This window comes from Epinephelus lanceolatus, chromosome 11 (assembly GCF_041903045.1).
Source record: "Epinephelus lanceolatus isolate andai-2023 chromosome 11, ASM4190304v1, whole genome shotgun sequence".
NCBI lineage: Eukaryota > Metazoa > Chordata > Actinopteri > Perciformes > Serranidae > Epinephelus > Epinephelus lanceolatus.
In genome coordinates this window covers 10,287,956-10,300,366 of record NC_135744.1, presented here as the reverse complement: position 1 = coordinate 10,300,366, position 12,411 = coordinate 10,287,956, and the positions used below count along the sequence as shown (strand labels likewise).

At 39.8% G+C, this 12,411-nt stretch overlaps 1 protein-coding gene across 1 annotated transcript; it reads left to right on the top strand.

Moving 5' to 3' along the window:
- The first annotated feature begins 361 nt into the window (after positions 1 to 361).
- Positions 362 to 5,405, top strand: LOC117263936 (LIM/homeobox protein Lhx1-like). Its single transcript, XM_033637679.2, has 5 exons — positions 362 to 1,039; positions 1,734 to 1,954; positions 2,315 to 2,586; positions 3,382 to 3,538; positions 3,816 to 5,405. The coding sequence occupies exons 1-5, from the start codon at positions 870 to 872 to the stop codon at positions 4,190 to 4,192; spliced, it is 1,197 nt and encodes a 398-aa protein (XP_033493570.1). The 5' UTR covers positions 362 to 869; the 3' UTR covers positions 4,193 to 5,405.
- The last annotated feature ends 7,006 nt before the right edge of the window (positions 5,406 to 12,411 follow it).

Below are 12,411 nucleotides of genomic sequence, written 5' to 3'. Positions count from 1 at the left end.
GGCAGGCTATCCTTGAGAGAGACACAGGCTGAGAGAAAAAAGAAAAGAGTTAGAGTTTTTTAAATTATTATTTCTTATTTCTATTCAAAAATATTGCTCTGTTTAAAAATTGAAAGGCTTAAAACTAGTTAGGGTCAATCCTAAATTCAGTTTTGGATCTTGGCACTACTTGACTTATTATTTTTATTTTATTTTATTTTAATTCATTTTATTTATTATTTTATTTTATTTTACAGCCATAGTATTCTACTTTTCTTTACATAATACTGAAGTGCATGAGTGAAATGAAAAGGCTGCTCATAGGTTTCTCCTGGACGTGACGTCACCGGTGTCTTAATAGGCAATAGGCTGAGCTTTAAAGAGGTGCGCTCATTACCGCGTTTCTCTCAGACCGAGAGCTCATCAGAGGAAAAATGGGACACAAATGACAAGGCTGAGCGCACTGACAGCATTTCAGCGTTATTTCCCTCTACTTTAGACACCACTCAGGATATATGGTGCAGTGGGTAGGCTATTTTTTCCTGCGCTTACCCGTAAACCCGCACACTTCGGATGATCTTGATGGGCCCGCGGTGATCTCCAGTCTGTAATTTTGCTCCAGAAATGCTGTTTCTTCAACAGTTACCCTGTCGTCTGGAGCTGTTGGCCACATGTGGATTGTTGCCCCGTGGAACAGATCAGCTACATTTAATCTCACGGATGGTGATGTAATTATTCCCATTAATTTGGATACATTGGATTTTCCGGGATCATATCCAAACACCGAGGTGACTGGGACGTTGGAGAAAGAAAACATACATATATATATATATATATATATATATATATCACACACACCCCACACACTGGGCTGGGAATAAGTCCAGACAATGCTTCAGTGTTCCAGCTGTGAAAAGCCTATTCTTGATAGGTTCCTGCTCAAAGTTTTGGACAGACCGTGGCACATAAAATGTGTCCAGTGCTGCGAATGCAAATGCACTTTGACAGAGAAGTGTTTTTCACGAGAGGGGAGACTGTATTGTAAGAATGACTTCTTTAGGTAAGCATCCAAAGTCTTTGTGTTTGATATAAATTTAGAAAAAAAGGAAGAATATAGCTGTTTATGTATTTTTTAAGCAAAATTTGTGCGTGGAATTAGACAAAACGAGAAAAATGCGCAAAATACAGATGCGAAATAAACGCTGATGGGGCCTGTATTTAAACTGCTCACCATGTTCTGCCAGGGTTCAATAAACTGTCTTTGTTTACAGTGTAGGAGCTGCTTTCTATTCGTGTAAATGTGCAGTTATATTATTTATTTATTTATATTTGGTTGTATTTTTAGAATAAGATATAAATTAGAAAATAGTAGAGAAACAAATAATTAAACAACCTGATATCATTTTTTATCTGCAATAAGCTATTGAAATATAGCAAACTACAAACAGGCCTAATCCTAATTGCACATGTGATTGCTATGATGTTGCACTCATAATGGGATTATATTACAATTTTTCTTTATTATATTTTTCTATGCATTTCACTTAAGGTTGGACTATAGCTACATATCCTTATGGGCATTATTTCGACATAAATAAAATATAAGTATCCAACTATTGGACTATTATCCTGTGGTAGAATCAAAGTCAGTGCTGTGCACCCATCATAGCAAAAGTCTAAAAACATCTCAGGCATTGCTGTTAATAAATCTGGACTGTAACTTTTCCCTGACTGTTGCTCTCCCTCATCAACAGGACATTTGGGACCAAGTGTGACGGTTGCGCCCAGGGGATTTTACCCAGTGATCTTGTCCGCAGGGCCAAGAGCAAAGTGTTTCACCTGAACTGTTTCACCTGCGTGATGTGCAACAAACAGCTGTCCACAGGAGAGGAACTGTACATCCTGGACGAATTCAAGTTTGTTTGTAAGGAGGACTATCAAAACAACAATGGGAAAGACACAATCCTCCTTTCAGGTGGTTATACTGGGTGTTAATCGAGCCATTTTTGTTTTAAAAAGGAGATTGATTTTTAATCAAATTATTCATGAATAAATGGATTTTTATCATTATCAATATTTTTTATTATTATTTTAAGCAGCAGCATATTTTCAGTTCTAATTCTTTCAAAATATTTAATCCAGTCTAAACTGAAGTGTGTATTTAATTTATAGTGATACCGTCTACATGGAGTATTCAAAAATATTAATAATATATTTCTCCTGCTATATTAACAACTTGATTTTAAAATTCCACTCTTTTCCTGTGTTTTGCTGGTATGATTTTGATACTCAAATCCACGTACTAACATACATCATATATTTTTTCTCGTGGCAGTCACGACGTGCAGCGACCCGAGTTTGTCTCCAGACTCCCAGGACCCGCAGGACGACGGGAAGGACTCAGAAACGGGACATTTATCCGATAAAGACAACAGCAACGAGAACGACGAGCAGAGCGCCGTCGGGAAACGACGCGGGCCTCGGACCACCATAAAAGCCAAGCAGCTGGAGACCCTGAAAGCTGCTTTCGCGGCCACGCCGAAACCCACGAGGCACATCAGGGAGCAGCTGTCACGAGAGACCGGCCTCACCATGAGAGTCATCCAGGTAAAAGGAAGAAAAGAGTTGATACTGTATTAAGAGGGTGTCTGCTGCACTGTTTCATCCATCTACATCCATTATCGGACACCTCAGTCCCATCCAAATCTGTGCGCAGCGTCCTGACAGGTTACACGGTGCCTCCAGGATCAACACGAGAGAATAAAGTCAGGAGTCTAGATTATATCAGAACGCCTCAAAAAGCTTTTTTGGACACCACATTTTGCAGACACCCTTAGGGAATTTGTCCTTAATGCTCTGCTGATTTTTTTCTCCAGATAGGGTTTCCAAACCATTTCCCATAATCTTTTCTCCCTTTGCGCTTCTAAAACCCTTAAAAGCAGGACTCACTTAGCACTGATGTCCATGGAATTTTTAAAAAGCTCCTTCGATTAAATTCCCTGGGAAATTTTGACATCAAAATGCATTAAAAGTAAATTATGTTTGTGTGGGCTAAATACTAAAAACTCATCAGTTTACATGCCCAACATCACGCATTTAAAAATTCTTATTACGACCTCCAAACAAACCTATTATTACCAGTGTGAACCGCTTTTCCTTTTTCATGGCAAGAAGTTCATGGTAATATTTTAATAATAAACTGTCAGTAATTGTGTAGGTCTTCTAAAATAGATCTTGATGCTATCGAAGTATTTAATTTTTGACGCAACAGGGAGGTTAGATATGTTGCTTTCACGGCCCTGCAAGGCATACGCACATGACGTCCTTTCCTTCAGTAGCCTGTCCTGCTTGTGTCATCTGCTCCGCTCATCTTGTCTATTTATTTCTCACTTCGTCCTAAAGGTTTGGTTCCAAAATCGGAGGTCCAAAGAGAGACGCATGAAGCAGCTGAGCGCTCTGAGCGGCCGGAGACACGTGTTCTTCCGCGGCCAGAGGAGGATGAGGGCGCTGGGAGAGAGACTGGAGGCAGAGGAGCTTGGACACTTCTCTTATTATGGAGGTGAGGTGCATGTTTTGGAGTGTAGGATTGATCATTTTCTTGATATTAAAAAAATCATAGTCATTTCATGAAAAGGTTTACCGCAATATCAATTAAACGTTCCTCTTTGGTTGACGTATTTATTATAATTAATTCAATTTATTTTGTGTTGAGTTTTGGGTCTGTTTATTTGGCTGAAAGGTTTAGAGAAAAATGCATTTAAAAAACAGTTTTTATCATTTATATTTTTTTCTTTAAATTCTGATATATTGACTAATCCAGATCTCTATGCCTGCAGATTATCCTGCTGAATACTACGGCTCAGGAGGGAATTATGAGTACTACCAAGGCCCACCATCATCCCAGGCTCAGACTCCAGCAGACTTGGGCTTTGTGCCCTCCTCTGTTCCTGCTGGCACCCCATTAGGAGCAATAGACCACCACCACCCAGGGCACCACTGTCCTGGAGAGGTGCACTGTTTCTCTGACACAGTATCTCACCATCCTGCGGACTCACCCAGTCCTGAGCCCACTATGCTGGGCTCAATGCACAGCATCTCCAGTGAGATGTGTGGCCCCAGCACACCCTACACGACTGTGTCTCTCAATGACAATGGATACACCAACCAGCTGTCACAACCCTCGTCAGAAATAAGCGAAGGCACTGTCTGGTGATCCAGTCGACTCCAAACCACAAGGCACACCTGGATATTTGAAGGCAAATCAATTGCTTTTCATTTGGTGTTCATTTATTTAAATGCAATTTTATTTATTTATTTGTCTATTTATTTATTTGCTTGCATTTCTGTTAAGCTCTATTTAACTATTTATAAATCTCTATATTTGTATGTTGGTATAATTGTTTATTGACTAGCCAATCAATAGATTGTTTTCATGTGAATTTGACCCATTAACACACTCACAATGCTGGGCCTCATTGATCAAGCAATAAACAAATACATTTATATGCTGCAGAAAGTGTTTTTTTACAGTTTGCAAAACCTTTTCTGCCACATATCGAGCATTATTGTCCTTAAAATCATGTTAATGTGAAGGTGCATGACAGATTTTTTTTTTATATTACCTTTCACTGTTTCAGTGACAAACAGCACTCCATCCACGAGTTCATGTGTAATACGATATTTTATCATTTAAAAGCAGAATATGATTGTGATGTTCAATACATTGGACCAAATACCTCTCTCAGGACGGTGGAAACATTGTTTTTATTTGCCTTTATTTGTCAGCCATTTCCTTTTTAATTATTTTACTACCAACACATGTTTGCCTTCAGAGGGATATCTTTATAAATCTGAAAATTTTATATGTAACAGAATTTGACTTTAACATGACATGAATCCAGCGTTATATATAGAATAATGGACAGTACAGAAGAGTCAACTGTTTACCTAAAGCTCCAGTATTCAGGGGTTTGAATATCAGCATTGTATAAAATCGATGGACAGACCATTCAATGCAAACAAACCAAACTTTTGTAGCTGTTTATGTGGTCGCTCACTGTGCTAGTTTGTACTATGTCCTCATTAAAAACACAGAAACTACTAATAAACCGTTGCCAAATGAATGCACAGCAAAACCCTGCAGCTCCAGGTGTGACACAGACTTTTTTTTTTAAGTGTTCTCCTTTTCTAATTATCTGAGCATGTTCATAGTAAAAACAGTCATTTGCTGCTCAGTTAGTCGATCAGCCGAGACTCAGACTGGTTTTGTCTTAATGGATCAAAATGTCAAATTATTCACATTGATGGTCTCATACACTGCCAGCAGCAGCAATGTTTTTTATGAGACATACTTGATTGTTCCAATTAAGTTTATGAGACCGGTGTTTACGACCATTCACTGTATAATAAAACACATACTGATCTCTTTTATTTGGTAATCATTTTGGGGGGAAAATATTGTTCTTTCAAATAAGAGTGATTCTTGATTTTGTAAAGGTTTAATGAACAGAGATTTGTTACAGCAGGATTTTTTTAAACAGATTATAATGATTGCAACAGGGGATCCCTCAAGGAAATGCATTTCCAGACTTGACAGTATTGTAATATTCAGAATCATACTCAAATCTGATGTAATCAGTGGCAGTGCTTAGTTATCTAAATAGATATACCTATATACTTATGCTTGCTTATTTATAATAACATGACTATGCCATAGAAATTTATTTGTTTTTCTATAAACTGCACATTTGACATCATGCCCTGTATTTGTATATCCAGGCATATGTGAAGATTTCGACGGCCGCAGGGGACACATCCTGCTTAATATTTACATAGTTGCATTTTTGTGCATTTTCCCCCTCCAATAAAAACATGAAAGTAGCAGAGGCCTTTATTTCGGACTAAATTATAAATTAATTGATGCAGAAAAGGCACTGGTCGGGGCACAATAAAATCACCAGAATGCAGGAAATAAAGTGTTAAATGCTTAAAATGCTGAAACAAAACCTGTACCCTTCCAGGGCACTGTGAAGGGTAAAGGCACTGTCTGAGAGGCACACTGCAATATGGTGGAGCTTTGTCTACATGTCATTTTAATGACAGCTTTATCTTGTTGCATTAAGTTGACTGCGATTGGTTGTCTCATAAAAGAAAGAGAATTTCTGCATCAAAAATGTATTTTGACGCTATTCTGGGTTGACTGGGTTAAACTCTTTATGAGCTGCTAAACACAATTAACATACAATATTACACATTTTCTAACTTGTGTTCAATTGCTGTAAAGTTGAGCATTTTCTATTGTTACAGATTGCTAAATGATAGCCCTTTGAAGAGGTTTGTAGGTTCTCTTATAAAAGCTCTTGCTGTGCTGCAGCACAGTCAACAAAACTGGAGCTGCTTGGTGTGGTGTTACTGACAGTGTTGGCTATTCCCGATGAAACCTCTAGCCAGCAATCAATGAACTTTCAAATCCAGGAGCAATCGGTCAGCATTCTTTTCAGATCACTTTGCAAAATGTTAGTGAACTGTTAAGTTTATAAAGTGCCTGTTTCTGTTGTAAGGGAAGAACACAGAAGTTTAAATGATTTTCGGACACAGCTTTCACAGTTTAAAGTTTATTTACCTGTGTTTTTCTTTCTAGATTTAATCAAATTAGTTCAAGGTAATGTTCCTCAAACATTAAGAGCAAACCAGAATCAGGCAATTCACACTTTAGACGTTTTAGCGGGAATTATCAATGCATATAATGTACAGTGAGGGTGTATATGTGTGCATGTGTGTGTCTACATTATGCAAACAAGCTTCTTGCTACATTTGGGAATTGTCTGTAGGCTCGACTGAAATGTTAACTCATACTTTGAGTCATCTTTGTTGGTAGTGTTTAAGAGACTGATGACAGACAGTCAGGGAAAGGTGAGAACAGCACAAAGGAGGACGAAACAAATGCTGAATATGGAGGCCAGTGAGCAGTGAAGCAGGAGGCTGAAGGAGCAGATCAGCAGAGTTGTTAGGGGGAAGGGAATGAGAGACAAGGGGAATGTTTTCAAAGATTCAGTTTGGGTTTGACATCTCTGGTCACAAAATCTAAACGTGATGAAAGGAGGACAATGAGGATGGACCAAGAAGCTGATACCTCTCAGTGAAGCCAAAGCACACTTCCCTTTATGAATACCAGACAAACACAGGAGGTGAAATTAAAGGACAAACCTGACAATATTCTGTATCTTTGTTAGTGTCAACAGATCAAATGAAAGGATCAAAACCAACAAATTAATCCATCTTACACTTTCTGACTTCCCTAACTTGTCGGTGGCTCTCAGCCCCAAGCTCATCGTTCCTAATTAAGAATTTATCTTAATAAACTGGCCATTGTTTATAGTGATCAAGTGATTGATCCTGAAATTCATAGGTACTGTAATTTTTAGCAAATATGATTCAAACTGGAGTAAATGGTGCATTTGTTGGGGACTACTTTCAGTTGTACTAGTGAGCATTAGAACAGCAGGATACTGTTTGTGGGATCAATTCAAAATGAACTACAGTGTGTATGTACCTGGTCAACAGGAAAAATAAAGATATCATCAGAATAATCCTTTTCATAGTTAGACCCTAACTCTGGAAGTAAGATCACTTAATGATACATTTAGGCTTTCTGAAAAGATACGCAGATTTTGTGTGGCCAGCTGCTGATGGGAGGAAGCTTGAGGCACCACCTTTTTCATCAGCTGGTGGTTGTTACTCTACACTGTCTCATCCCACTCCTGGATTAGTGTCCGCACCACACAGCTTTATTTCACAGAGCATTTCTGCTTTACATCAGCCTTTCTCAAGAGTGAATTATTTGTACAATTCTGGTTATTTGTATTGGGGTATTCTGTTTATTTTCTTAGCTTTACTCTGTGTTATTTTACTGTAAAACATGGTTTAAGTCATACATACACACACCCACACCCACCCACACACACACACACACACACACACCAATCAGCCAAAACATTAAAACCAGTAGTGGATGAAGTGAGTAACATTGATCATTTTGTTACAATGTAATGTTCTGCTGGGAGACCACTGGTCATGGCATTCATGTGGGTGCCACTTGACGCCCTCCCCCACCCACCCAAACACCGCTGTGGGCTAAGTAACCCCCCCTCACAGCAACGGTACTCCCTGATGGCAGTGGGCCTTCCAGCAGAAAAATGTGCCATGCTACACCACAAAAGCTGCTCAGGAATGGCCTGAGGAACATGACCAAAAGCTCAAGGTATCGACCTGTCCTCCAAATCTCCCACACCCCAATCTGATTGAGCATCCTGGGAACTGTGGTACCTCACCTCACAACTGACAGGTCTCAAATGATCCGAAGCCAGCATCCCAGTGCCAGACACCACAGGATGCCTTCTAGAGGTCATGTGTCCATGCCTTGACATGTCAGAGACAAGTCCGATCCAGGGAGGGCCTACTGTGAATTAGGGGCACCTCTGAGGCTCGATCACTCTGGTTTTAGATCCCGACATAGCACAGAGTCAGCACTGTTAAAGGTGCACAATGATATTGCCTTGTCTGTGGATGCTGGGAATCCCACTGTGCTGGTGCTGCTGGACCTCACAGCGGCCTTTGATACAGTCGACCATGCAGTCCTTGTATCTCTCCTAGAGCAGTATGTAGGCATCCGCGGCACCGCTCTTCAATGGTTTAGATCGTATCTGGCCAATAGGAGCTTCTCTGTGATGATTGGTGACCTCCACTCATCACATGCATTTCTTCCTTGTGGGGTGCCACAGGGATCTATTCTTGGCCCTATCCTCTTTTCATTGTATTTGCTACCTCTGGGATCAATAATAACAAATAAAAAAAATCTGTCTTTCCATCTTTATGCAGATGATTTACAGATTTATTTGCCGATGAAACCCAATGAAAGTACTGCATTTAATAAGTTACTGGATTGTGTTAGTGACATAAAGCAGTGGCTGGCACGAAACTTTCTGCACCTGAATGACAGCAAAACTGAATGTATTTTGTTTGGCACTTCACCTATGTTGAATGTTATTGCAACAACCTTGTAGCACTCTGGCCCCCTTTTTTTAAACCACATGTAAAAAATCTTGGTGTAACATTTGACAATGGTTTGAAGTTCGATAAACAGATTAGTTCCATTGTTAGAACGAGCTTTTTTCAGCTCCGTCTCTTGGCCAAAGTGAAGCCTTTTCTCAGTTGGCAGGACCTTGAGAAGGCAATTCATGCATTCATCAGCTCACGATTGGATTACTGTAATGCCCTTTATGTCAGCCTCAGCCAGTCTTCCCTTTCACGTCTTCAACTTGTACAGAATGCTGCGGCCCGATTTTTAACAAACACGCTCAGACGTGAACACGTCACCCCTGTGCTGCTGTCACTTCACTGGCTTCCAGTTCGTTTTAGGATAGATTTTAAACTTTTGTTGTCTGTTTTTAATGCCATTAATGGCCTTGCTCCTCTCTACTTGTCAGAGATTTTAACTATCCACGATAGTGGCAGGGCCCTGCGCTCGTCTGGTCAGCTTCTGTTAGAAGTCCCAAGGTCGAGATATAAATAATGGGGTGACCGTTCGTCTACTGTTGCTGCTCCAAGATTGTGGACATTCGCACCATTACTGATCTCGGCCTTTTTAAATCAAATGAAAGACCTACCTTTTTAGAATTGCTTTTAATTCCGATTAGGGCTATCCTTTTTTTTTAATGTTTATTTATTCTGTTTTAATGTATTTTATCTATGTTGAAAGGCTTTTAATGCCCTATAGCACTGTTACACTTTCCATTGTTTTTCTTTTCTGTATTGTCTTATTGTTTTTTTTTTTTTTTTTTTTTTGTGTGTGTGTGTTTGGTACTTCATGTACTTTCATTGTTATTTGACACTGTTGTCAAGCACTTTGGGTACCTTTGGTTTTTTTTTAAAGGGCTATAGAAATAAATGTTGATTGACTGATTAATTGATCAGATTTAGATCTGGGGAATTTGGAGGCCGGGTCGATGCCTTTACCTTTTTTTGCATTACTTATTTACCATATGTTTTGGAGTCAATTGAAGAGTTCATAAAGGGAAATTTCGGTTTATTTCAACCCGTCTCTTCAAGTGACTAGTGACATACAGATAATAGTTAGCATGTTAGCCATTAGCCTAGATACAGCCGAAGCGTCAGACCTGTTAAAACGTAAGAGAACGGGCATCCCTTCAAGTGTAAAGTTAGTCCACTAAACAAGCTTTTTTTTCCACAAAGACCGCCTCATATCGTTAGGATAAATGTCAGAGAACATATAGAAAACGACATGTAAACGTGTTGTCTTACCTTACCAGTGTGCTGCCATGTTTGTTTACAATGTAGCTCTGCTTTCCAAAGCGCGGCTGAAATATCACGAGAACAAGCAGCGATCTCATAGCGTGCCTGAACAAGCAGCAACAGCTGGAAGGCAGAACCGGATGGTCGCCTGAACAGAGGAGGAGGAGGAGGAGAGAGCGAGGCGCAACAGGTAACGTTAGAGGATGAGAGAGGAGGAATGGCTGCTGTAAGGCTGCATAGCTCTGGAGATTGGTGGTGTACCTGTGAATGCTGTGCCTCAGTGCCCACAGAAGAGGAATGCCTCTGTTGCAAGGAATGGGACCGGTTGCAGCCTTATTTTCAAGGTCTGGATGTGACCGAGGACGAGACACCTCCACCTGGAGTAACGTTAGTATCCAGCTGGGCTTTATCTAGAGCTGACGAGATATATTTCGGCTGCGCTTTGGAAAGCAGAGCTAGAGGGATAAACAAACATGGTAGCACACCGGCAAGGTAAGACAACACGTTTACATGTCGTTTTCTATATGTTCTCTGACATTCATCCTAACGATATGAGGCCGTCTTTGTGGAAAAAAGCTTGTTTAGTGGACTAACTTTGCACTTGAAGGGATGCCCGTTCTCTTACGTTTTAACAGGTCTGACCCTACGGCTGTATGTAGGCTAATGGCTAACATGCTAACTATTATCTGTATGTCACTAGTCACTTGAACCAAATTTAGGACGTTAGGAGACAAGTTGAAATAAACCGAAATTTCCCTACAGTAAAAGAAAGTTAAAGGTACATGGAAAAGAAAAAAAATGGAGGAAGTAGGAGGGTAGTAATGGGACTCCCTAAAAACTTTTTTTTCACCCAGGGGCAGTACCGTATTGCGTCACTGTTGTGTGCCTGATGCGCATCCTCATTAGCTGGCATTGGGTTGTCTCCATGACTTATCGGATAAGCTAGCAAAACCTAAAAATTTGTTTTTCAACCTAATCTTTGCCTCGACCCCAAGAATAAGCCCACAGGAGACTTCACTCCTGACTATAACTTCACACAGAGATGATGATTTTTTTTTTTTTTTTTTTGTGATCATTGATTCATTAAGATACACCTAGAGTTATGCTCCTTATACTGCTGGCACAGCTGCAATCACAAGACTTTTTAAACTACTTTTTTCTGACTGCATGTAAATTCTCAAATTGACCATCATACCGTTATGCTGGAAAATACGTGCAATTAAATAGTGCTAAAATATGCTGACGTTTAGATGGATTTAATTATGGTCAACAACAAAAATCTACTGATATCAATGTAGTATCCTGTATCAGTCTGTAACAGTCGCAAAGCCCGACCAGGCTTTAAAGGCAGACTACCAGTTTCCATGAACATATGCGTGAGGCCAAATACAGGAAAACTTGAATAGTATTCTTTATGCCTTCATATGTGACATCATCCGTTGGTTTGTGGACTCCCAGTTTGAAGCCTTGGATTCCGCATTTCGGCCATCACCATCTTGGATTTTTGGGGCCAGAGGTGACAATATTTGGATGAGAGGGTGTAGCTGTGGAGGAGCAAGGGATGGATCTGACTTACAGTGAAACCTCACAGATAACCTGTCACTCAAGCCGCCCCACCTGTAAATATCCATAACTATGAGTCTTGATAAAATGTAAATGGGTGAGTTACATGAAAATTCACCCCCGTACAGCTGTCGTGAATTTTGAAATAAGCTATAGAGATTTCTGCAGTAAAGTCGGACATTTTAACATGGGTTTGAAAACCAGTGCCAAACAAAAAAAGACAACCAAAGTAAAAGAATGCTTACATAAAAATATATATATAAGCTCCTCCCCCTTGACCTCTGGCTGGTTGACATAAAATGCATTCATTCTGGTAAGCGGACACAGGAAACAAAACTCCGGTATACTAAGAAATATAGAGAGCTTTCCCCAGATGTAAAAGGCTCAGTCAGCATTGCGTGAACTCATGTGACACGAGCCTGAATCTAACGGATGTTCATTCATATGTAAAAGTCTCAGACTCTTTAAATATATGCTACATGCAATAATAACAAATACAATATTTAAATAATGGTGATGAATGCATTTTATAGCAGATATAGCTAAATTCTGTTTCAA

Bases quoted from the DNA above. Each gene is read 5' to 3' on its own strand.
- LOC117263936 (XM_033637679.2), top strand. From the start codon at position 870: ATGCTTCAGTGTTCCAGCTGTGAAAAGCCTATTCTTGATAGGTTCCTG. The intron at 1,040-1,733 runs GTAAGCATCCAA...CCTCATCAACAG, and splicing joins TGTAAGAATGACTTCTTTAG to GACATTTGGGACCAAGTGTG. The intron at 1,955-2,314 runs GTGGTTATACTG...TTCTCGTGGCAG, and splicing joins AGACACAATCCTCCTTTCAG to TCACGACGTGCAGCGACCCG.